Consider the following 27,701-nt stretch of genomic DNA (forward strand, 5'->3'; position numbering starts at 1 on the left):
AGTAGTATCCTTCTCTTATCTCTTCTCCTCTCTTCTCCTCTCTCCTCCTCTCTTCTCCTCTCCTCTCTTCCTCTCCTCTTCTCCTCTCTTCTCTCCTCCTCTCTTCTCCTCTCTCCTCCTCTCTTATCTCTTCTCCTCTCTTCTCCTCTCTTCTCCTCTCTTCTCTCCTCTCCTCTCTCAGTTTTTGTTACATAGTGAAAAGGGCTTGTGGGTGTTGATTGTAACAGTTTCTCTCCCCTTGTTATGAGACTCAACGTCTTTGTAAATATACACTGCTCAAAAAATCAAAGGGAACACTAAAATAACACATCCTAGATCTGAATTAATGAAATATTCTTATTAAAAAAATATTTAAAAAAAATATTAATTATTTTTCTTTACATAGTTGAATTTTGCTGACAACAAAATCACACAAAAATGATCAATGGAAATGAAATGTATCAACCCATGGAGGTCTGGATTTGGAGTCATACTCAAAATTAAAGTGGAAAACCACACTACAGTCTGATCCAACTTTGATGTAATGTCCTTAAAACAAGTCAAAATGAGGCTCAGTAGTGTGTGTGGCCTCCACGTGCCTGTATGACCTCCCTACAACGCCTGAGCATGCTCCTGATGAGGTGGCGGATGGTCTCCTGAGGGATCTCCTCCCAGACCTGGACTAAAGCATCCGCCAACTCCTGGACAGTCTGTGGTGCAATGTGGCGTTGGTGGATGGAGCGAGACATGATGTCCCAGATGTGCTCAATTGGATTCAGGTCTGGGGAACGGGCGGGCCAGTCCATAGCATCAATGCCTTCCTCTTGCAGGAACTGCTGACACACTCCAGCCACATGAGGTCTAGCATTGTCTTGCATTAGGAGGAACCCAGGGCCAACCGCACCAGCATATGGTCTCACAAGGGGTCTGAGGATCTCATCTCGGTACCTAATGGCAGTCAGGCTACCTCTGGCGCGCCCATGGAGGGCTGTGCGGCCCCCCAAAGAAATGCCACCCCACACCATGACTGACCCACCGCCAAACCGGTCATGCTGGAGGATGTTGCAGGCAGCAGAACGTTCTCCACGGCGTCTACAGACTGTCACGTCTGTCACATGTGCTCAGTGTGAACCTGCTTTCATCTGTGAAGAGCACAGGGCGTCAGTGGCGAATTTGCCAATCTTGGTGTTCTCTGGCAAATGCCAAACGTCCTGCACGGTGTTGGGCTGTAAGCACAACCCCCACCTGTGGACGTCGGGCCCTCATACCACCCTCATGGAGTCTGTTTCTGACCGTTTGAGCAGACACATGCACATTTGTGGCCTGCTGGAGGTCATTTTGCAGGGCTCTGGCAGTGCTCCTCCTTGCACAAAGGCGGAGGTAGCGGTCCTGCTGCTGGGTTGTTGCCCTCCTACGGCCTCCTCCACGTCTCCTGATGTACTGGCCTGTCTCCTGGTAGCGCCTCCATGCTCTGGACACTACGCTGACAGACACAGCAAACCTTCTTGCCACAGCCCGCATTGATGTGCCATCCTGGATGAGCTGCACTACCTGAGCCACTTGTGTGGGTTGTAGACTCCGTCTCATGCTACCACTAGAGTGAGAGCACCGCCAGCTTTCAAAAGTGACCAAAACATCAGCCAGGAAGCAAGGAACAGAAGTGGTCTGTGGTCACCACCTGCAGAACCACTCCTTTATTGGGGGTGTCTTGCTAATTGCCTATAATTTCCACCTGTTGTCTATTCCATTTGCACAACAGCATGTGAAATGTATTGTCAATCAGTGTTGCTTCCTAAGTGGACAGTTTGATTTCACAGAAGTGTGATTGACTTGGAGTTACATTGTGTTGTTTAAGTGTTCCCTTTATTTTTTTGAGCAGTGTATATATATTATGTGTTCTTGCTTTTAATGTAATAATTATGTATGAATCTATTTATTTTTATGTTTTATTTATGTTCTGACTATTCTGAGGACAGCTACCGTTTTGTAAGTATTGTATTATTTGTTGACGAGGCCTGGGATTCAACCGAAGGCGTGTTATAGAACACCACATTGACGTTCGCAGACATCACATTCACGGTAAATGTCAGATCAAGTGTAAATTACCTTTCAAAGGCTCTATACTTGTACACTGAATAGAGTGATGTCTGGTACGTTGCTCTATAACACACCTCGGAAGGTATTTTATGGGGAAGATCTGTACGATTACATGATTTATGGTCGACGGGTTGGTTTCCATGGCGGTGTGTCCCAAACGACGCTCTCTTCCCTATATAGTGCACTTACTTTTGTACAGGGTCCATAGGGCAAAAGTAGTGCACTATACAGGTATACGGGTGCCATTTGGTACGCATTCTATGAGTTGAAGCATTATTCTGTCATGTGTGCAAAGGGGGTAACTTAAACAGAAGATCTGAGCCTTGTATTAAATATTATAATTTTTTATTGAGCATGTATTTGTATGAACCTGGATATGATAAACATTGTGATTCTAAAATCACTGACTACACAGTTTGTAACCGACCACCTCTATTAGACCGACCATTAGACCACTGCAGTTTGCTGTTTCTACATCTACAGTAGCAACACATGTGACCGACCATCTCTATTAGACCGACCGTCTCTATTAGACCGACCACCTCTATTAGACCGACCACCTCTATTAGACCGACCATTAGACCACTGCAGTTTGCTGTTTCTACATCTACAGTAGCAACACATGTGACCCACCACCTCTATTCGGTCTTATGTAGCAACATTTATTTATTTTATTTTTTTTACATGAGATTAAAGTAGAGACTCAGAGCTAAAAAATGTTATATCATACCCTACAGTTGAGGAACAATGGGAAAGTCATTCTGCTTTGAAAATGTTTAAACTTGTAACCACATTTTGTTTTTAAATGGTCCTTGAATGAGTTGGTGCGCCTACTGGAGAGCTCTTCTTTGTCTACACCCATTCAATATCGTTCACACCCTCTTAAGCATTAGCCCCACCCATCTCTTTAAGAATTCACATGTGAGGCCATGTGCTAAACAGAGGGAGTACAGTAGTGTACTTAACAACCACAGGTTTCAAGACTAAAAGTGGTGAAAGTAGTAGCCTACAATAAGGAACAACTCCAGGTTAAAATAAACGTTATCTAGTCCTTGGCCTTTATCCTAATCTGACTTTGGTGCAGGTCATGTTGTTTTTTTCACATTACCGTCTCTGGTAAAACACACACTATATCAAATACAATCTAAGTTGTTATGTCACATGCCTAGGCTACAGATGGAGTAGGCATTACAGTGAAATGGTTACTTTCATAGTGGAGCTAGCTAGCTAAACAATGAAACATAATCCAAACTCTAATGCCGCATTCAAAACAACTGGGAACTCGGGATAAAATGAGTTGTAAACGGTACAGTGAAATGGTTACTTTCATAGTGGAGCTAGCTAGCTAAACAATGAAACATAATCCAAACTCTAATGCCGCATTCAAAACAACTGGGAACTCTGGGAAAAAACGAGGTGTAAACGGTACAGTGAAATGGTTACTTTCATAGTGGAGCTAGCTAGCTAAACAATGAAACATAATCCAAACTCTAATGCTGCATTCAAAAGGTGTTTAATCCCAGGATCCTTAGCTTAGTGATGAGCTTTGTGGGCACAATGGTGTTGAATGCTGAGCTGTAGTCAAAGAACAGCATTCTCACGTAGGCGTTCCTTTTGGGAAAGGCAATTGTGCGATTGAGTGCGATTGAGATTGTATCACCTGTGTTTCGTTCAAAAAGCCAGTCCTTCATTTTGTTACCTGTCCGGTCATGTCATTTTGTTACCTGTTCCGGTCATATCATTTTGTTACCTGTCCGGTCATATCATTTTGTTACCTGTCCGGTCATGTCATTTTGTTACCTGTCCGGTCATATCATTTTGTTACCTGTCCGGTCATGTCATTTTGTTACCTGTCCGGTCATATCATTATGTTACCTGTCCGGTCATATCATTTTGTTACCTGTCCGGTCATATCATTTTGTTACCTGTCCGGTCATATCATTATGTTACCTGTCCGGTCATATCATTTTGTTACCTGTCCGGTCATATCATTTTGTTACCTGTCCGGTCATATCATTTTGTTACCTGTCCGGTCATATCATTATGTTACCTGTCCGGTCATATCATTATGTTACCTGTCCAGTCATGTCATTATGTTACCTGTCCGGTCATATCATTTTGTTACCTGTCCGGTCATGTCATTTTGTTACCTGTCCGGTCATATCATTTTGTTACCTGTCCGGTCATATCATTTTGTTACCTGTCCGGTCATGTCATTTTGTTACCTGTCCGGTCATGTCATTTTGTTACCTGTCCGGTCATATCATTTTGTTACCTGTCCGGTCATGTCATTATGTTACCTGTCCGGTCATATCATTATGTTACCTGTCCGGTCATATCATTTTGTTACCTGTCCAGTCATATCATTATGTTACCTGTCCGGTCATGTCATTTTGTTACCTGTCCGGTCATATCATTTTGTTACCTGTCCGGTCATATCATTTTGTTACCTGTCCGGTCATATCATTTTGTTACCTGTCCGGTCATATCATTATGTTACCTGTCCGGTCATATCATTTTGTTACCTGTCCGGTCATATCATTTTGTTACCTGTCCGGTCAAATCATTATGTTACCTGTCCGGTCATATCATTTTGTTACCTGTCCGGTCATATCATTTTGTTACCTGTCCGGTCATATCATTTTGTTACCTGTCCGGTCATATCATTATGTTACCTGTCCGGTCATGTCATTATGTTACCTGTCCGGTCATATCATTTTGTTACCTGTCCGGTCATATCATTATGTTACCTGTCCGGTCATATCATTTTGTTACCTGTCCGGTCATATCATTTTGTTACCTGTCCGGTCATATCATTATGTTACCTGTCCGGTCATATCATTTTGTTACCTGTCCGGTCATATCATTATGTTACCTGTCCGGTCATATCATTTTGTTACCTGTCCGGTCATATCATTTTGTTACCTGTCCGGTCATATCATTATGTTACCTGTCCGGTCATATCATTTTGTTACCTGTCCGGTCATATCATTTTGTTACCTGTCCGGTCATATCATTTTGTTACCTGTCTGGTCATATCATTATGTTACCTGTCCGGTCATGTCATTATGTTACCTGTCCGGTCATATCATTTTGTTACCTGTCCGGTCATGTCATTTTGTTACCTGTCCGGTCATGTCATTATGTTACCTGTCCGGTCATATCATTATGTTACCTGTCCGGTCATATCATTTTCTTACCTGTCCGGTCATATCATTTTCTTACCTGTCCGGTCATATCATTTTGTTACCTGTCCGGTCATATCATTTTGTTACCTGTCCGGTCATATCATTATGTTACCTGTCCGGTCATATCATTTTGTTACCTGTCCGGTCATATCATTATGTTACCTGTCCGGTCATATCATTTTGTTACCTGTCCGGTCATATCATTTTGTTACCTGTCCGGTCATATCATTATGTTACCTGTCCGGTCATATCATTTTGTTACCTGTCCGGTCATATCATTTTGTTACCTGTCCGGTCATATAATTTTGTTACCTGTCCGGTCATATCATTATGTTACCTGTCCGGTCATGTCATTATGTTACCTGTCCGGTCATATCATTTTGTTACCTGTCCGGTCATGTCATTTTGTTACCTGTCCGGTCATGTCATTTTGTTACCTGTCCGGTCATGTCATTATGTTACCTGTCCGGTCATATCATTTTGTTACCTGTCCGGTCATATCATTTTGTTACCTGTCCGGTCATATCATTTTGTTACCTGTCCGGTCATATCATTTTGTTACCTGTCCGGTCATATCATTTTGTTACCTGTCCGGTCATATCATTTTGTTACCTGTCCGGTCATATCATTTTGTTACCTGTCCGGTCATATCATTTTGTTACCTGTCCGGTCATATCATTATGTTACCTGTCCGGTCATATCATTTTGTTACCTGTCCGGTCATATCATTATGTTACCTGTCCGGTCATATCATTTTGTTACCTGTCCGGTCATATCATTTTGTTACCTGTCCGGTCATGTCATTTTGTTACCTGTCCGGTCATATCATTTTGTTACCTGTCCGGTCATGTCATTTTGTTACCTGTCCAGTCATATCATTTTGTTACCTGTCCGGTCATATCATTTTGTTACCTGTCCGGTCAAATCATTATGTTACCTGTCCGGTCATATCATTTTGTTACCTGTCCGGTCATATCATTTTGTTACCTGTCCGGTCATATCATTTTGTTACCTGTCCGGTCATATCATTTTGTTACCTGTCCGGTCATATCATTTTGTTACCTGTCCGGTCATATCATTTTGTTACCTGTCCGGTCATATCATTTTGTTACCTGTCCGGTCATGTCAGAAATGACATTGTTGCCTCAGGTATAATTGTACAATAGTACACTCAAATAAATATTTAGCAAATTATTAGTATATTAGTGGTGTACAACTTTTATAAAATTACATTTTAGTCTTTGGAAAATATTAACATGTATATTTTGTACAGTGCATTTTTTGGTGACATGAGTTTGCTTAGTGTGATGAAGAGAGGCAAAGATACTTGTGTATGAGAGTCCATACAGCAGCATTAACGTTTGCCTTGAATTTTTATATTTAACCTTTATTTAACTAGGCAGGTCAGTTAGGAACAAATTCTTATTTACAATGACGGCCTACCCCAGCCAAACTCTAACAACGCTGGGCCAATTGTACGCCGCCCTATGGGACTCCCAATCACGGCCGGCTGTGATATAGCCTGGAATCGAACCAGTGTCTGTCGTGACATCTCTAGACTGCTGTCACGTTCCTGACCTATTGTTCCTTTTTCTTTTATTTATTTAGTTGGTCAGGGCGTGAGTTGGGGTGGGTTGTCTATGTGTGTTTTTCTATGTTGGGGTTTTGTGTTCGGCCTGGTATGATTCTCAATCAGAGGCAGCTGTAGATCGTTTGTCCCTGATTGAGAATCATACTAAGGCAGCCGGGGTTTCACGTGTGTTTTGTGGGTGGTTGTATCGCGTGCCTGTGTTAGCACCACACGGGACTGTTTGCGGTTTGTCACGTTTGTTGTTTTTGTATGTTAAGTGTTCAGTCTGTTTTCATTAAATAATCATGGACACTAACCACTCCGCATATTGGTCTGATCCTTCTCGCCTCTCCTCCTCGTCCGAGGAGGAGGATTACGACGATCGTTACAGAACCACCCACCAATCTAGGACCAAGCGGAGTGGAGAAGGGAGGCGACAGCAGTGGGAAAAAACCCAGGACTCCTGGACTTGGGAGGAGATCCTGGACGGCAAAGGACCCTGGGCTCAGCCAGGGGAATATCGCCGTCCCAAGGCGGAGCTGGAGGCAGCGAAGGCAGAGAGGCGCTGGTATGAGGAGGCAGCGCGGCGACGCGGTTGGGAGCCCGAGAGTCAGACCCAAAAATTTATTGGGGGGGGGGGGGGCACACGAGGAGTGTGGCAAAGCCGGGTAGGATACCTGAGCCAACTCCCCGTGCTTACCGTGGAGTGAGAGGGCGTCGTACTGGTCAGACACCGTGTTATGCGGTAAAGCGCACGGTGTCCCCAGTACGCGTGCTTAGCCCAGTGCGGGCTATTCCACCTCGCCGCACTGGTAGGGCTAGGTTGGGCATCGAGCCGGATGTCATGAAGCCGGCCCAACGCATCTGGCCTCCAGTGCGTCTCCTCGGGCCGGCATACATGGCACCAGCCTTACGAATGGTGTCCCCGGTTCGCCAGCATAGCCCAGTGCGGGCTATTCCACCTCGCCGCACTGGCAGGGCTACGGGGACCATTCAACCTGGTAAGGTTGGGCAGGCTCGGTGCTCAAGAGCGCGTGTCCTCCTTCACGGTCCGGTATACCCGGTGCCACCTCCACGTACCAGTCCACCGGTGGCAGCCCCCCGCACCAGGCTGTCTCTCCGGGTTCTCTCTCCAGCTACTCCCACCTGTCCAGCGCTGTCAGAGCCTTCCTCCTCTCCAGCGCAGCCAGTGCCTACACCACGCACCAGGTCTACAGTGCGTCTCAGCCGGCCAGAGTCTGCCGTCTGCCCAGCGGCGCCTGAACTGCCCGTCTGCCCAGCGCTGTCTGAGCTGCCTGCCTGCCCAGCGCTGTTTGAACTGCCTGCCTGCCCAGCGCTGTCCGTCTGTACTGAGCTTTCAGAGCCGTCCAGCCAGGACCAGCCAGAGCCGTCCAGCCAGGACCAGCCAGAGCCGTCCAGCCAGGACCAGCCAGAGCCGTCCAGCCAGGACCAGCCAGAGCCGTCCAGCCAGGAGCTGCCAGAGCCAGCCAGCCAGGAGCTGCCAGAGCCAGCCAGTCAGGAGCTGCCAGAGCCAGCCAGCCAGGAGCTGCCAGAGCCAGCCAGTCAGGATCCGCCAGAGCCAGCCAGCCAGGATCCGCCAGAGCCAGCCAGCCAGGATCCGCCAGAGCCAGCCAGCCAGGATCCGCCAGAGCCAGCCAGCCAGGATCCGCCAGATCCAGCCAGCCAGGATCCGCCAGAGCCAGCCAGCCAGGATCCGCCAGCCAGCCAGGATCCGCCCCTCATTCCGGTGTTGCCCCTTAATCCAGTGGGGTTAATTTGGAGGGTGGCCATTTGGAGGAGGATACGAAAGCGGGTAGTGACTATGGTGGGGTGGGGACCACGACCAGCGCCAGAGCCGCCACCGTGGACAGACGCCCACCCAGACCCTCCCCTAGACTTTATGCTGGTGCGCCCGGAGTTCGCACCTTAAGGGGGGGGTTATGTCACGTTCCTGACCTATTGTTCCTTTTTCTTTTATTTATTTAGTTGGTCAGGGCGTGAGTTGGGGTGGGTTGTCTATGTGTGTTTTTCTATGTTGGGGTTTTGTGTTCGGCCTGGTATGATTCTCAATCAGAGGCAGCTGTAGATCGTTTGTCCCTGATTGAGAATCATACTAAGGCAGCCGGGGTTTCACGTGTGTTTTGTGGGTGGTTGTATCGCGTGTCTGTGTTAGCACCACACGGGACTGTTTGCGGTTTGTCACGTTTGTTGTTTTTGTATGTTAAGTGTTCAGTCTGTTTTCATTAAATAATCATGGACACTAACCACTCTGCATATTGGTCTGATCCTTCTCGCCTCTCCTCCTCGTCCGAGGAGGAGGATTACGACGATCGTTACAACTGCTGTGCCACTCAGGAGCCCCATGCAGTCATTAAAAGAGTCAACCGGTAGAATTGTGTCCAGAGCTTTCCCGTCCCTTCCACTTGAGCACGACCCAGAACACGACCCAGAACACGACCCAGAAAGGTACCGGTACAGAACCAGTTACACATGCACTTACCAGAGGTAGCCTAGGTAGAAATCTACATTTTGACATTACATTTAAAAGGTTATCTTGAGCCAGTCTCCTACAGCAGGAAAATAATCATGCAGTAACAGGAATGTACATTATTATGTGGATTATAATTAATGGACATTTGTATAGCGGGAGCGAGGGAAGGAGGGAGGGAGGGAGGGAGGGATGGAGGAGAGAGCATGGGGGGACAGAGGGAGGGAGCGAGGGAGGAGAGAACATGGGGGCGTGGGAGGGAGCGAAGGAGGGAGGGGGCGAGGGAGCGAAGGATGGAGGGAGGGAGCGAGGGAGGGAACGAGCGAAGGAGCGAAGGATGGAGGGAGGGAGCGAAGGATGGAGGGTGGAAGGAGGGAGGGTACGAGGGAGGGTAGCTCATCAATAAACCCATCCATGTTTTATTTCACTGTTAATCCAGCGTTAATCCACCGTTAATCCACCGTTAATCCACTGAATAAAATATGACCCAAGCTTGACTGATACAGTTACTATCACTTGATAGCAATTTACACACAGAGGTGGTGGGTAAATAAAAGCCAAATCAACATACAAAGTATTTTATTTCAGATCATCGGCTGTGAAACATTGTGAAGCAGATAGACCCTTTCTGACACACACACACACACAAAGAAACGTGCACTACAGAGATACAACTCTTGACATTCTGGAGATCCCCTCTAGCCATGTATGTTCTGTTCTGGCCAGGGCCTGACTTGACTTTCATTCCACCTTGTTCCCACCTTCTGATTACTGTAACATTGTGTTCTGATGACATTAACATTGTATTCTGATTATGGTAACATTGTCTTCTGATTACGGTAACATTGTCTTCTGATTACGGTAACATTGTATTCTGATTACATTAACATTGTCTTCTGATTATGGTAACATTGTATTCTGATTGCGGTAACATTGTCTTCTGATTACGGTAACATTGTCTTCTGATTACAGTAACATTGTCTTCTGATTACGGTAACATTGTATTCTGATTACATTAACATTGTCTTCTGATTACGGTAACATTGTCTTCTGATTACGGTAACATTGTCTTCTGATTACATTAACATTGCCTTCTGATTATGGTAGCATTGTATTCTGATTACGCTAACATTGTCTTCTGATTACAGTAACATTGTCTTCTGATTACAGTAACATTGTCTTCTGATTACAGTAGCATTGCCTTCTGATTACGGTAACATTGCCTTCTGATTACGGTAACATTGTATTCTGATTACGGTAACATTGTCTTCTGATAATGGTAACATTGCCTTCTGATTACGGTAACATTGCCTTCTGATTACGGTAACATTGCCTTCTGATTACGGTAACATTGTCTTCTGATTACGGTAGCATTGTCTTCATCTGTCTTCTTCTCCTTTGGTGATTGGTCATATAAAATCTGATTACTAGGAGTTAGTGAGTTATGAACATACCTAACCCTTTGTAAGGTGGTTATAACACTTCGTAAGGTGTTGATAACTCACTCCCTCTCAAAGAGAGACCTTTCAAACGAGACTTTCCTTAGAAAAGCTAACTAGAGCAGCCCTTGTATCTTGGTATGTAAACGTCCTTAAAAAAAAATGTTTTATTAACTTGTTGTTGCTTCGTTTGTTATTGTTGTTGTTGTTGTTTACATGATGTCTTGCTGGTGCTGTGTAGATTCACTGACCACCTATGGAAGGAAAAGAGAGTCAGTACAAGGTTCAAAGGTCAGGCACAGAGAGAGACAACAAACAGATAGTCCAGAGAGACGACGTGTATAGATTTTTATTTGACTTGTTTATTGTACCTTTCTGTCAACAGGGAGTCCCATTGAGACCAATGTCTCTTTCACAAGGGAGCCCTGCATCGTACAATTACACAACTTTTTTTTTTTTTACAAAATACAACAGAATACAAAACACGATAATGAACGAGTCCCCTTTATATAAATACCTTGGGAATTTGGTTCGATGACAAGTTGTCATTTAAAAACACGCAGACGAGCTAACGAAAGAAACTGAGACTTTAAACTGGGCTGGTTCTACAGAAATATATTGCTTGGTTGTAAGGAAAACAATTGTTCAGTCGATTTTCCTGTCAGCCTTTCACTATGGGCGACATCATCTATATAAACGCTGCTGCCACTTCTTCAAAACCATTGGATACTGCTTACCATAGGCCACTCCGCGTTCTTACGGGTGACATCGCTGTGTGTCAGAGTCGCTGGCAGAGCGCAGCGTGCAGCTTAGCGGTTAGGACGTTTGGGGCAGTAAGCGAAAGATCGCGGGTTTGAATACCCAAGGTGAGAAATCAGTCCATGTGCCCTTGAGCAAGGCACTTAACCCTAATTTGCTCCTGGGGAGCAGTACTACTATGGCTGAACCTGTACAACAACACCTATCATACTACTATGACTGACCCTGTAAAACAACACCTATCATACTACTATGACTGACCCTGTAAAACAACACATATCATACTACTATGACTGACCCTGTAAAACAACACCTATCATACTACTATGACTGACCCTGTAAAACAACACCTATCATACTACTACGGCTGACCCTGTAAAACAACACCTATCATACTACTATGACTGACCCTGTAAAACAACACATATCATACTACTATGACTGACCCTGTAAAACAACACCTATCATACTACTATGACTGACCCTGTAAAACAACACCTATCATACTACTACGACTGACCCTGTAAAACAACACCTATCATACTACTATGACTGACCCTGTAAAACAACACCTATCATACTACTATGGCTGACCCTGTAAAACAACACCTATCATACTACTATGACTGACCCTGTAAAACAACACCTATCATACTACTATGACTGACCCTGTAAAACAACACCTATCATACTACTATGGCTGACCCTGTACAACAACACCTATCATACTACTATGACTGACCCTGTAAAACAACACCTATCATACTACTATGACTGACCCTGTAAAACAACACCTATCATACTACTATGGCTGACCCTGTAAAGCAACACCTATCATACTACTATGGCTGACCCTGTAAAACAACACCTATCATACTACTATGGCTGACCCTGTAAAACAACACCTATCATACTACTATGGCTGACCCTGTAAAACAACACCTATCATACTACTATGGCTGACCCTGTACAACACCTATCATACTACTATGACTGACCCTGTAAAACAACACCTATCATACTACTACGGCTGACCCTGTAAAACAACACCTATCATACTACTATGGCTGACCCTGTAAAACAACACCTATCATACTACTATGGCTGACCCTGTAAAACAACACCTATCATACTACTATGGCTGACCTTGTAAAACAACACCTATCATACTACTATGGCTGACCCTGTAAAACAACACCTATCATACATACCAGCAGCATACCACCCTGCATACCACTGCTGGCTTGCTTCTGAAGCTAAGCAGGGTTGGTCCTGGTCAATCCCTGGATGGGAGACCAGATGCTGCTGGAAGTGGTATTGGAGGGCCAGTAGGAGGCACTCTTTCCTCTGGTCTAAAAAATATCCTAATGCCCCAGGGCAGTGATTGGGGACACTGCCCTGTGTAGGGTGCCGTCTTTCGGATGGGACGTTAAACGGGTGTCCTGACTCTCTGAGGTCATTAAAAGATCCCATGGCACTTATCGTAAGAGTAGGGGTGTTAACCCCGGTGTCCTGGCTAAATTCCCAATCTGGCCCTCAAACCATCATGGTCACCTAATAATCCCCAGTTTACAATTGGCTCATTCATCCCCCTCCTCTCCCCTGTAACTATTCCCCAGGTCGTTGCTGCAAATGAGAAAGTGTTCTCAGTCAACTTACCTGGTAAAATAAAAATAAATAAAAAATAAAATAAAAATACTACTATGGCTGACCCTGTAAACAACACCTATCATACTACTATGACTGACCCTGTAAAACAACACCTATCATACTACTATGACTGACCCTGTAAAACAACACCTATCATACTACTATGGCTGACCCTGTAAAACAACACCTATCATACTACTATGGCTGACCCTGTAAAACAACACATTTCACTGCACCTATCATACTACTATGTTTGACCCTGTAAAACAACACCTATCATACTACTATGGCTGACCCTGTAAAACAACACCTATCATACTACTATGACTGACCCTGTAAAACAACACATTACACTGCACCTATGGCTGACCCTGTAAAACAACACATTTCACTGCACCTATGGCTGACCCTGTAAAACAACACCTATCATACTACTATGGCTGACCCTGTAAAACAACACCTATCATACTACTATGGCTGACCCTGTAAAACAACACATTACACTGCACCTATGGCTGACAGTGTAAAACAACACATTACACTGCACCTATGGCTGACCCTGTAAAACAACACCTATCATACTACTATGACTGACCCTGTAAAACAACACCTATCATACTACTATGGCTGACCCTGTAAAACAACACCTATCATACTACTATAGTTGACCCTGTAAAACAACACATTACACTGCACCTATGGCTGACCCTGTAAAACAACACATTACACTGCACCTATCCAGTTTATGTGACAATACAACATCTTATTTTCCTCATTATTTGTGCAACATTGCCATCTATTCATTTACACAGCTCTGTTACATAAATTACCATAATACTTCACATCGCTCCTGACCCACGGAAGTAGGACATATCGTACTCGCTCACAGGAACGAAAAACTCTTGAAATTCCTTTGGTAGCTACCGATTTACGTTAAACAGGCGTTTGTTTTTAGGGAACGAATTTCAGAGTACCCTACAATTAGACTAGTTCCTTTTGGGAATTTTAGAATTTTAGAATTTTAGAATTGTTTTAGCATTCTAATTGTATTGTTGTATTTGTTGTATTGTTTGTATTTGTTGTGTTGTATTGTTGTTTGTGTTTGTATTATTGTTTGTGTTGTTTGTAGTTGTCATGACGCTGCCGTTATCCGACCTCTGACCTCTCTCCTTGTTATGTACCTTGTTTTTTCTGCTGCTTTTTTTTTTTTTTTGTGAAACAGGGCTCTCTTCCAAAAGAGACATGGTCTCAAAGGGACTTTCCTGTGAAAATAAAGGTTAAATAAATACAATAAAATACATATACTGGAGACAAGGACAGTTAAAGTGTGGACAGGACAGTGACTATACAACTCTAGTTTACTGTGAACAATAGTGTGTTCTCCAGGGTTCAGTCAATTCAGGAAGTAAAATTATAAATTCAGGAAGTAAAATGTAAATCCAGGAAGTAAAATTAAATTCCAATTCCGAAATTCTCCTCAATGGTTTTCTTTTTGTTGTTGTTGTAATTTAACTCCTTTTTCTCCCCAATTTCGTGATTTCCAATTACGATCTTGTCTCGTCGCTGCAACTCCCCAACGGGTTCGGGAAGGTGAAGGTCGAGTCATGCATCCTCCGAAACAGGACCCGCCAAACCTCGCTTCTTAACACCCGCCCGCTTAACCCGGAAGCACCGTTCAACTGACGACCAAGGTCAGCCTGCAGGCGCCCAGCCCGCCACAAGGAGTCGCTGGAGCGCGATGAGCCATGTAAAGCCCCCACGGCCAAACCCTCCCCTAACCCAGACGACGCTGAGCCAATTATGTACCGCCCTATGGGACTTTCGGTTAGGGCCGGGTTGTGACAGCCTGGGATCGAACCCGGGTCTGTATTAATGCATCAAGCACTGCACCACTCGGGAGGCCGTCTCAATGCTTTTCTATTAAGAACATGTTAAATTGGAATCAGGAATTTCTGTTCACTTCATGAATTGTCTGAAGTGAAATGATATTGACCCGAACCCTGGTGTCCTCTGTACATCTCTTAACTGTGAGAGGAGGGTGAGATGCTCAGAGGTGCGGTAGAGTCATCAGGTCTAGTACTGAGGTGTTCAGGATAGGAGAAGTGAGTTAATTAAAGGTAGTTGGATAAACAGTTGAGATGTAAACTGTACTTACACACAGAGCACTAGTACCCTCTCTCAATGAATATTTCATCTAGATTAAAATGCATTAATTAAATCACTGTAAGGCTATGAAATGCTATGTTCAAGTGCAAAATAACACCCTATTCCTTATATATAGTGTGCTACTTTTGACCAGAGTCCTGGGCCCTGGTAGTGCACTATGAAGGGGACATGGAGTTATTAGAATGAGGCCTATATTGGTCCATAGTGTCTTCTGTTTATGTCGTTCTGTCTGTTTAGCTCACCTCTCCATCGCGGGTTTCGATGGTCTTGATCAGAACAGTCTTCTTGGAGTGGACCTCTGATGAACGCCCGGCGTCTGGGCTGGTCTCTGCAGGGAGAGGACAGAGGTAACACAACCTCAGTCTAACCTCAGGACTAAGCTCCCAGGCTTAATGAGACTCGAAAAAAAGATGTCAACGCAAGACTAACCAACTATCTCTAGGCTGATGTTTTGAATGGAAAGTATAGACCACAACCTAACCTCAACCTAACCTCAACCTAACCACAACCTAACCACAACCTAACCTAACCAACTATCTCTAGGCTGATGTTTTGAATGGAAAGTAAAGACCACAACCTAACCTCAACCTAACCTCAACCTAACCACAACCTAACCACAACCTAACCTAACCTAACCACAACCTAACCTAACCTAACCACAACCTAACCTAACCACAACCTAACCTAACCTAATCAACACCACAACCTGATCAAACCACAACCTAACCCTACCTCAACCTAACCACAACCTAACCTAACCAACTATCTCTAGGCTGATGTTTTGAATGGAAAGTATAGACCACAAGTAACCCTACCTCAACCTAACCTCAACCTAACCCTACCTCAACCTAACCTAACCACAACCGTAACCTAGCCACAACCACAACCTAACCCTACCTCAACCTAAACCCCAAAACAACCTTAGTCTCCTACCACAGCAGCAGAGAGGAGATAGTCCCGTGAGGCTGAGGTAAAAACAACCACAATCTAACCTCAACCTAACCACAATCTAACCCTACCTCAACCTAACCACAACCTAACCCTACCTCAACCTAACCTCAACCTAACCACAACCTAACCTCAACCTAACCACAACCTAACCCTACCTCAACCTAACCACAACCTAACCCAAAATGCCACAGTTGATTTATGACATCCTTAATCAATATTAATTAAGTCTAATCATGCTCCATTATTTTAATTTGGCTGGCAAACAAGACGTACCGTGGTCTTAAAATGATCAATACCTGAAATGCATCATCTGTCAACCTATTTTCCACTTCTCCCCCCTTGTGGTAAAATGTGATGCTGAGGATACGTGTTCTCACCTCTGAATCCAATAGTGGAATATGATGAGGCAGCAGAGTGGGCAGCAGAGTGGGCAGCAGAGTGGGCAGCAGAGTGGGCAGCAGAGTGGGCAGCAGAGTGAGAGCCAGATACAGTGATGCTGGGGAAAGACAGAGAGAAGACAAAACATACAGGAAATTACAGGATAGATATCTATTTGACTGTTTGGATTGTTTGAAAGTCCCTGCAACAATCTATTGTGGCTGATTCCATTCATGATGACCTCCCTCACCTAACTTTTATCCTGGCTCTATCGCAATGTGTCTTTTGCAATTCCTTGCATCTTTTCTCCTCCCTCCTTCTCAACAGTAATGGGGAAGAGGAAGAGGAAGTACAAGTGTATCCTACCCGGGAAGAGTTTTAATATCTGCCACACCCCCTTTGAATCAGCTGTTGTATTGTCTGAGGAGAAAAAAGCCTGCACACATTTAAAAATATGGTACTTATTGTTTTACCTATAAAATGTCTTGCACAACTAACTTAATTTGTTTTGATCAATTTATACATGTGTTTCGGGATCCCTCCCCCTACTCCCCTCCTCCCTCTTCTCTACCCCTCCTCCTACTCCCCTCCTCCCTCTTCTCTACCCCTCCCCCTACTCCTCCCCTCCCTCTTCTCTACCCCTCCCCCTACTCCCCTCCTCCCTCTTCTCTACCCCTCCCCCTACTCCCCTCCTCCCTCTTCTCTACCCCTCCCCCTACTCCTCCCCTTCCCCCTACTCCTCCCCTACCTCTTCTCTATCCCTCCCCCTACACCTCTCCTCCCTCTTCTCTATCCCTCCCCCTACTCCTCCCCTCCCTCTTATCTATCCCTCCCTCTTCTCTACCCCTCCCCCTACTCCTCCCCTCCCTCTTCTCTATCCCTCCCCCTACTTCTCCCCTCCCTCTTCTCTATCCCTCTCCCTACTCCTCCCCTCCCTCTTCTCTATCCCTCCCCCTACTTCTCCCCTCCCTCTTCTCTACCCCTCCCCCTACTCCTCCCCTCCCTCTTCTCTATCCCCCCCTACTTCTCCCCTCCCTCTTCTCTATCCCTCCCCCTACTCCTCCCCTCCCTCTTCTCTATCCCTCCCCCTACACCTCTCCTCCCTCTTCTCTATCCCTCCCCCTACTCCTCCCCTTCCCCCTACTCCTCCCCTCCCTCTTCTCTATCCCTCCCCCTACTCCTCCCTTTCCCCCTACACCTCTCCTCCCACTTCTCTATCCCTCCCTCTACTTATCCCTCTCTCCTACCGGCTCTCCTCTCCCTCCAGTAGCTTCCTGTAGGTAGCGATCTCTATATCCAGGGCCATCTTGACATTGAGGAGGTCCTGGTACTCTCTGAGGTGACGAGCCATCTCATCCTTCATCTTAGCGATCTCAGCCTCCAGACGGGTGACGGAGTCCTGGTAACCTCCAGCCTCGTTTCCCAGACGATCCTCCATCTCCCTCATCTGCCTCAGCAGAGACTCGTTCTGTAGGGGAGAGAGAGAGAGAGAGAGGGATGATTACATAAACAGGTAAGGTAGGTAAACAGGTATCATAGTTAGGTTGAGAGGGGAGCTGGTGGAGAGGTGATTGAAGTGATGATAGGTTAAGGAATTGTCCTGAAGTGTGTACTACTCCCCACATATTTAAAACCATTGGACTGTCAAATACAAGAAGAGAAGTATACACTTAATCCAGGAGGATCTAGAGTATGATGTAGTAATAGTCCAGGAGGATATAGAGTAGGATGTAGTAATATAGAGTAGAATGTAGTAATATAGAGTAGGATGTAGTAATATAGAGTAGGATATAGTAATATAGAGTAGGATGTAGTAATATAGAGTAGGATCTAGTAATATAGAGTAGGATGTAGTAATATAGAGTAGGATGTAGTAATATAGAGTAGGATGTAGTAATATAGAGTAGCATGTAGTAATATAGAGTAGGATGTGGTAATATAGAGTAGGATGTAGTAATATAGAGTAGGATGTAGTAATATAGAGTAGGATGTAGTAATATAGAGTAGGATGTAGTAATATAGAGTAGGATGTAGTAATATAGAGTAGGATGTAGTAATATAGAGTAGGGTGTAGTAATATAGAGTAGGATGTAGTAATATAGAGTAGGATGTAGTAATATAGAGTAGGATGTAGTAATATAGAGTAGGATGTAGTAATATAGAGTAGGATGTAGTAATATAGAGTAGGATGTAGTAATATAGAGTAGGATCTAGTAATATAGAGTAGGATGCGGTAATATAGAGTAGGATCTAGTAATATAGAGTAGGATCTAGTAATATAGAGTAGGATGTAGTAATATAGAGTAGAATGTAGTAATATAGAGTAGGATCTAGTAATATAGAGTAGGATGTAGTAATATAGAGTAGGATGTAGTAATATAGAGTAGGATGTAGTAATATAGAGTAGGATGTAGTAATATAGAGTAGAATGTAGTAATATAGTGTAGGATCTAGTAATATAGAGTAGGATGTAGTAATATAGAGTAGGATGTAGTAACATAGAGTAGGGTGTAGTAATATAGAGTAGGATGTAGTAATATAGAGCAGGATGTAGTAATATAGAGTAGGATGTAGTAATATAGAGTAGGATGTAGTAATATAGAGTAGGATGTAGTAATATAGAGTAGGATGTAGTAATATAGAGTAGGATGTAGTAATATAGAGTAGGATGTAGTAATATAGAGTAGGATGTAGTAATATAGAGTAGGATCTAGTAATATAGAGTAGGATGTAGTAATATAGAGTAGGATGTAGTAATATAGAGTAGGAGGTAGTAACATAGAGTATGGTGTAGTAACAGAGTACTTACGGTTCCCTTGAGAGAGTCGATCTCACAGGTGTAGGACTGGATCTGATGTCTGAACTCCATGCTCTCCTGTTTGGACTGTCTCAGAGCATCGTTGTTCTTGTTCACAGCCAGGTTCAGGTCTGACACCTGGAGAGGAGGTGGAGACATGGGTTAGAATAGAAGCTACTGTCACTGTCTAGTGGTGCCGATGTAGTTAGCTTAGCTACTGTCACTGTGTAGTGGTGCCGATGTAGTTAGCTTAGCTACTGTCACTGTCTAGTGGTGCCGATGTAGTTAGCTTAGCTACTGTCACTGTCTAGTGGTGCCGATGTAGTTAGCTTAGCTACTGTCACTGTGTAGTGGTACCGATGTAGTTAGCTTAGCTACTGTCACTGTCTAGTGGTGCCGATGTAGTTAGCTTAGCTACTGTCACTGTGTAGTGGTGCCGATGTAGTTAGCTTAGCTACTGTCACTGTCTAGTGGTGCCGATGTAGTTAGCTTAGCTACTGTCACTGTCTAGTGGTGCCGATGTAGTTAGCTTAGCTACTGTCACTGTCTAGTGGTGCCGATGTAGTTAGCTTAGCTACTGTCACTGTCTAGTGGTGCCGATGTAGTTAGCTTAGCTACTGTCACTGTCTAGTGGTGCCGATGTAGTTAGCTTAGCTACTGTCACTGTCTAGTGGTGCCGATGTAGTTAGCTTAGCTACTGTCACTGTCTAGTGGTGCCGATGTAGTTAGCTTAGCTACTGTCATTGTCTAGTGGTGCCGATGTAGTTAGCTTAGCTACTGTCACTGTATAGTGGTGCCGATGTAGTTAGCTTAGCTACTGTCACTGTGTAGTGGTGCCGATGTAGTTAGCTTAGCTACTGTCACTGTCTAGTGATGCCGATGTAGTTAGCTTAGCTACTGTCACTGTATAGTGGTGCCGATGTAGTTAGCTTAGCTACTGTCACTGTGTAGTGGTGCCGATGTAGTTAGCTTAGCTACTGTCACTGTCTAGTGATGCCGATGTAGTTAGCTTAGCTACTGTCACTGTATAGTGGTGCCGATGTAGTTAGCTTAGCTACTGTCACTGTCTAGTGGTGCCGATGTAGTTAGCTTAGCTACTGTCACTGTCTAGTGGTGCCGATGTAGTTAGCTTAGCTACTGTCACTGTCTAGTGGTGCCGATGTAGTTAGCTTAGCTACTGTCACAGTCCACATATCAATATCCAGCTTTAGCTCATCTAGCAATGCTTTGCGTCAAGTATTGGCAATCACACACAGATAATGTTGGGATTTTATCATGTTCTGCGCCAGGGTTGGAGTCGCTTTCATTTCAACTCAATTCCAATTTAATGAATTAAATGAATTGAAACAAAATAAACCCAAACCCTGTTGTGTACCATCCTAAACCAATTTATCTCAACCATCCCGATGACAGCAAGCATCTCTAACTATGACCCCACTGTCACTACCCACCCATATTTCTAGTGTTTACCTTGGACTTGTACCAGTCCTCAGTACTGTACCATATTATATAATACTATGGTGTATTATAAATGGTGTTTACCTTGGACTTGTACCAGTCCTCTGTACTGTACCATATTATATAATACTACGGTGTGTTATAGATGGTGTTTACCTTGGACTTGTACCAGTCCTCAGTACTGTACCATACTATATAATACTCCTGTGTATTATAAATGGTGTTTACCTTGGACTTGTACCAGTCCTCAGTACTGTACCATACTATATAATACTCCTGTGTATTATAGATGGTGTTTACCTTGGACTTGTACCAGTCCTCTGTACTGTACCATATTATATAATACTACGGTGTGTTATAGATGGTGTTTACCTTGGACTTGTACCAGTCCTCAGTACTGTACCATATTATATAATACCAGTCTGTGTTATAGACAGTGTTTACCTTGGACTTGTACCAGTCCTCAGTACTGAACCATATTATATAATACTACGGTGTGTTATAGATGGTGTTTACCTTGGACTTGTACCAGTCCTCAGTACTGTACCATACTATATAATACCAGTCTGTGTTATAGACAGTGTTTACCTTGGACTTGTACCAGTCCTCAGTACTGTACCATACTATATAATACTCCTGTGTATTATAGATGGTGTTTACCTTGGACTTGTACCAGTCCTCTGTACTGTACCATATTATATAATACTACGGTGTATTATAGATGGTGTTTACCTTGGACTTGTACCAGTCCTCTGTACTGTACCATATTATATAATACTACGGTGTATTATAGATGGTGTTTACCTTGGACTTGTACCAGTCCTCAGTACTGTACCATATTATATAATACTACGGTGTGTTATAGATGGTGTTTACCTTGGACTTGTACCAGTCCTCTGTACTGTACCATATTATATAATACTACGGTGTATTATAAATGGTGTTTACCTTGGACTTGTACCAGTCCTCAGTACTGTACCATATTATATAATACCAGTCTGTGTTATAGACAGTGTTTACCTTGGACTTGTACCAGTCCTCAGTACTGTACCATACTATATAATACTCCTGTGTATTATAGATGGTGTTTACCTTGGACTTGTACCAGTCCTCTGTACTGTACCATATTATATAATACTACGGTGTATTATAGATGGTGTTTACCTTGGACTTGTACCAGTCCTCAGCCTCTGAGATGTTCTTGGCTGCGATGCCCTCGTACTGCATACGGATGTCTCTGAGGGCAGCGGTCAGGTCTGGTTTGGACATATCCATCTGGACCTGCACCGAGGTCTCCTGCATCTGGCTCGTCAGCTCATGGATCTCCTGCAGGGGGTACGAGGTCAGAAGTTAGGGGTTTTAGGTCAGGGGTTAAAGGTCAGGGGTCAGAGGTTAGGTGTTATACGGGGTCAACTTACGTTGTATCGGAGCGGTTTTATATGTAAGAATCAGAATCTCTGCTACGGTGGATGTTCTTTGTAGTAGTATAAACAGGATTTTTATTTGGATTACTAGCCTTTGTGAAGAGAGGTTCTGATCAAGGCTGAAACGTCAAGTTTTTTAAAGTTGCGTTAATAAAATAATACGGTATTAATGGCGAACGTTGTGCCTTTTTATTCTTTAATGACCATTTAGCATAACAATCTACTTCTTTCCTCAACTTTCCTGAGTCATTCAACAGACAGGACAAAACCCTGGCTCCTACGATCCATAGACAGGACAAAACCCTGGCTCCTACGATCCACAGACAGGACAAAACCCTGGCTCCTACGATCCACAGACAGGACAAAACCCTGGCTCCTACGATCCATAGACAGGACAATACCCTGGCTCCTACGATCCACAGACAGGACAAAACCCTGGCTCCTACGATCCATAGACAGGACAAAACCCTGGCTCCTACGATCCACAGACAGGACAAAACCCTGGCTCCTACGATCCACAGACAGGACAAAACCCTGGCTCCTACGATCCACAGACAGGACAAAACCCTGGCTCCTACGATCCATAGACAGGACAATACCCTGGCTCCTACGATCCACAGACAGGACAAAACCCTGGCTCCTACGATCCATAGACAGGACAATACCCTGGCTCCTACGATCCATAGACAGGACAAAACCCTGGCTCCTACGATACACAGACAGGACAAAACCCTGGCTCCTACGATACACAGACAGGACAAAACCCTGGCTCCTACGATCCATAGACAGGACAAAACCCTGGCTCCTACGATCCATAGACAGGACAAAACCCTGGCTCCTACGATCCATAGACAGGACAAAACCCTGGCTCCTACGATACACAGACAGGACAATACCCTGGCTCCTACGATACACAGACAGGACAAAACCCTGGCTCCTACAATACATAGACAGGACAAAACCCTGGCTCCTACGATCCACAGACAGGACAAAACCCTGGCTCCTACGATACACAGACAGGACAAAACCCTGGCTCCTACAATACACAGACAGGACAAAACCCTGGCTCCTACGATCCACAGACAGGACAAAACCCTGGCTCCTACGATACACAGACAGGACAAAACCCTGGCTCCTACGATACACAGACAGGACAAAACCCTGGCTCCTACGATACACAGACAGGACAAAACCCTGGCTCCTACGATCCACAGACAGGACAAAACCCTGGCTCCTACGATCCACAGACAGGACAAAACCCTGGCTCCTACGATACACAGACAGGACGAAACCCTGGCTCCTACGATCCACAGACAGGACAAAACCCTGGCTCCTACGATACACAGACAGGACAAAAACCTGGCTCCTACGATCCATAGACAGGACAAAACCCTGGCTCCTACGATACACAGAGAGGACAAAACCCTGGCTCCTACGATCCACAGACAGGACAATACCCTGGCTCCTATGATACATAGACAGGACAAAACCCTGGCTCCTACGATACATAGACAGGACAAAACCCTGGCTCCTACGATACACAGACAGGACAAAACCCTGGCTCCTACGATCCATAGACAGGACAAAACCCTGGCTCCTACGATCCACAGACAGGACAAAACCCTGGCTCCTACGATCCATAGACAGGACAAAACCCTGGCTCCTACGATACACAGACAGGACAAAACCCTGGCTCCTACGATCCATAGACAGGACACAACCCTGGCTCCTACGATACACAGACAGGACAAAACCCTGGCTCCTACGATCCACAGACAGGACAAAACCCTGGCTCCTACAATACATAGACAGGACAAAACCCTGGCTCCTACAATACATAGACAGGACAAAACCCTGGCTCCTACGATCCACAGACAGGACAAAACCCTGGCTCCTACGATCCATAGACAGGACAAAACCCTGGCTCCTACGATCCACAGACAGGACAAAACCCTGGCTCCTACAATACATAGACAGGACAATACCCTGGCTCCTACGATCCATAGACAGGACAATACCCTGGCTCCTACAATACACAGACAGCACAAAACCCTGGTCTCTCTCTCTCTCTCTCTCTCTCTGCCCTACATAGACAGGACCAATGGTCTCTCTCTGCCCTACATAGACAGGACCAATGGTCTCTTTCTCAGTCCTACATAGACAGGGCCAATGGTCTCTCTCTGCCCTACATAGACAGTACCAATGGTCTCTCTCTCTCTCTCTGCCCTACATAGACAGGACCAATGGTCTCTCTCTCTGCCCTACATAGACAGGACCAATGGTCTCTCTCTCTCTCTCTGCCCTACATAGACAGGACCAATGGTCTCTCTCTCTGCCCTACATAGACAGGACCAATGGTCTCTCTCTCTCTCTCTGTCTTACATAGACAGGACCAATGGTCTCTCTCTCTCTCTCTCTCTCTCTCTGCCTTACATAGACAGAACCAATGGTCTCTCTCTGTCCTACATAGACAGGATCAATGGTCTCTTTCTCTGCCCTAAATATTTCCCAGCTGCTAGTCTCTCTCTCTCTCATAGTTTAATTTTAGCTGTGCATCTGTTGAACAATGTTACAGAGGGCCCTCCATGTCACAGGCCCAGCTGACACTCTGCCTTAACCAAGCCGGGCCAAGCCAGGTCAGGCCGGGTCAGGCCAGCATAGCACTGAAGTCCAAATGTCAGAAGAGACAGCATGACAGGATCTGGCTTTAGAAACCATATCAAGTTCCTCCAGCCATTGTGCACTGTGTAACTGTACGGTTGTGTGTATGTGTGTGTGTGTGTGTCTGTGTGTTAATGTGAATGTGTGGTTGTGTGCGTGTGTGTGTGTGTGTGTGTCCACAGTAAGTATGTGTGTTATATTTACCCAGAATGCTCTGGCTACCATAGGAGTGAGTGAGTGTCACATATATGATCCACTTGCTATAGAAACGACGACCTATGCATTTAGAGACGAGGAAAGTTCAACACATTTTGCAGGGTATAACTGTATGGTTGGAGATGTATTGTTGGAGATGTATGGTTGGAGATGTATGGTTGGAGATGTATGGTTGGAGATGTATGGTTGGAGATGTACGGTTGGAGATGTACGGTTGGAGATGTACGGTTGGAGATGTATGGTTGGAGATGTACGGTTGGAGATGTATGGTTGGAGATGTATGGTTGGAGATGTACGGTTGGAGATGTACGGTTGGAGATGTACGGTTGGAGATGTATGGTTGGAGATGTACGTTGGAGATGTACGGTTGGAGATGTACGGTTGGAGATGTATGGTTGGAGATGTACGGTTGGAGATGTACGGTTGGAGATGTACGGTTGGAGATGTACGGTTGGAGATGTATGGTTGGAGATGTACGTTGGAGATGTACGTTGGAGATGTACGGTTGGAGATGTACGGTTGGAGATGTATGGTTGGAGATGTATGGTTGGAGATGTATGGTTGGAGATGTATGGTTGGAGATGTATGGTTGGAGATGTATGGTTAGAGATGTATGGTTGGAGAGGTATGGTTGGAGATGTACAGTTGGAGATGTACGGTTGGAGATGTATGCATGTAGCTAGGAGTACAGTGGCTGGGAGTATAGTGGCTAGGAGTACAGTGGCTGGGAGTATCGTAGCTGGGAGTATAGTAGCTGGGAGTATAGTTGCTGGGAGTATAGTTGCTGGGAGTATAGTAGCTGGGAGTATAGTAGCTGGGAGTATAGTTGCTGGGAGTATAGTAGCTGGGAGTATAGTAGCTGGGAGTATAGTAGCTAGGAGTACAGTGGCTGGGAGTATAGTAGCTGGGAGTATAGTAGCTGGGAGTATAGTTGCTGGGAGTATAGTTGCTGGGAGTATAGTAGCCGGGAGTATAGTAGCTGGGAGTATAGTAGCTGGGAGTATAGTTGCTGGGAGTATAGTAGCTGGGAGTATCGTAGCTGGGAGTATAGTAGCTGGGAGTATAGTTGCTGGGAGTATAGTAGCTGGGAGTATAGTAGCTGGGAGTATAGTAGCTGGGAGTATAGTTGCTGGGAGTATAGTAGCTGGGAGTATAGTAGCTGGGAGTATAGTAGCTAGGAGTATAGTGGCTGGGAGTATAGTAGCTGGGAGTATAGTAGCTAGGAGTATAGTGGCTGGGAGTATAGTAGCTGGGAGTATAGTAGCTGGGAGTATAGTAGCCGGGAGTATAGTAGCTGGGAGTATAGTAGCTGGGAGTATAGTAGCCATGAGTATAGTATCTGGGAGTATAGTATCTGGGAGTATAGTAGCTGGGAGTATAGTAGCTAGGAGTATAGTAGCCAGGAGTATAGTAGCTAGGAGTATAGTATCTGGGAGTATAGTGGTCGGGAGTATAGTAGCTAGGAGTATAGTAGCTAGGAGTATAGTATCTGGGAGTATAGTAGCTGGGAGTATAGTAGCTGGGAGTATAGTAGCTGGGAGTATAGTAGCTGGGAGTATAGTGGCCGGGAGTATAGTAGCTAGGAGTATAGTAGCTAGGAGTATAGTAGCTAGGAGTATAGTAGCTAGGAGTATAGTAGCTGGGAGTATAGTAGCTGGGAGTATAGTAGCTGGGAGTATAGTAGCTGGGAGTATAGTAGCTGGGAGTATAGTAGCTAGGAGTATAGTAGCTAGGAGTATAGTAGCTAGGAGTATAGTATCTGGGAGTATAGTAGCTAGGAGTATAGTATCTGGGAGTATAGTATCTGGGAGTATAGTGGCCGGGAGTATAGTGGCCGGGAGTATAGTAGCTGGGATATATATATATATATGATACTGCAGCTCACTGTATCTCCAAGGGTATATATTTACACAAAGGGTTGGTGTCAGCAACATTACATAACGTTCACCCATGAACATAACATAACATTACATAACATAACATAACATTACATAACATAACATAACGTAACATGAACATAACATAACATAACATAACATTACATAACATAACGTAACGTAACATTACATAACATAACATTACATTACATAACATAACATAACATAACATTACATAACATAACATAACATGAACATAACATGAACATAACATTACATTACATAACATAACATAACATAACATAACATTACATAACATAACATGAACATAACATGAACATAACATTACATTACATAACATAACATAACATTACATAACATAACATGAACATAACAACATAACATAACATAACATTACATAACATAACATAACATAACATAACATAACATAACATGAACATAACATTACATAACATTACATAACATAACATGAACATAACATAACATAACATAACATTACGTAACATAACATTACATAACGTAACATTACATAACGTAACATGAACATAACATAACATTACATAACATAACATGAACATAACA

General features: G+C 44.4%; 1 protein-coding gene across 2 annotated transcripts in view; it reads right to left on the minus strand.

The window, feature by feature from the left end:
• Positions 1 to 9,884: 9,884 nt before the first annotated feature.
• The window catches only part of LOC120037894 (desmin-like), a 29,058-nt gene continuing 11,241 nt past the window's right edge, over positions 9,885 to 27,701 (minus strand). Inside the window, exons 4-9 of one of the 2 annotated variants that reach the window (XM_038983859.1) lie at positions 22,085 to 22,246; positions 19,475 to 19,600; positions 17,913 to 18,133; positions 16,665 to 16,783; positions 15,579 to 15,664; positions 9,885 to 11,015 (exon numbers count right to left, since the gene is read on the minus strand). In XM_038983859.1, the coding sequence (XP_038839787.1) occupies positions 10,974 to 11,015; positions 15,579 to 15,664; positions 16,665 to 16,783; positions 17,913 to 18,133; positions 19,475 to 19,600; positions 22,085 to 22,246 (756 nt within the window). In that variant the 3' untranslated portion in view covers positions 9,885 to 10,973. Of the gene's footprint in view, positions 11,016 to 13,848; positions 14,433 to 15,578; positions 15,665 to 16,664; positions 16,784 to 17,912; positions 18,134 to 19,474; positions 19,601 to 22,084; positions 22,247 to 27,701 lie in introns of those variants that run through there. The other variant, XM_038983858.1, reaches the window with a different exon arrangement.

The sequence above is a fragment of the Salvelinus namaycush genome, unplaced genomic scaffold, assembly GCF_016432855.1.
Source record: "Salvelinus namaycush isolate Seneca unplaced genomic scaffold, SaNama_1.0 Scaffold197, whole genome shotgun sequence".
Classification (NCBI taxonomy): Eukaryota; Metazoa; Chordata; class Actinopteri; order Salmoniformes; family Salmonidae; genus Salvelinus; species Salvelinus namaycush.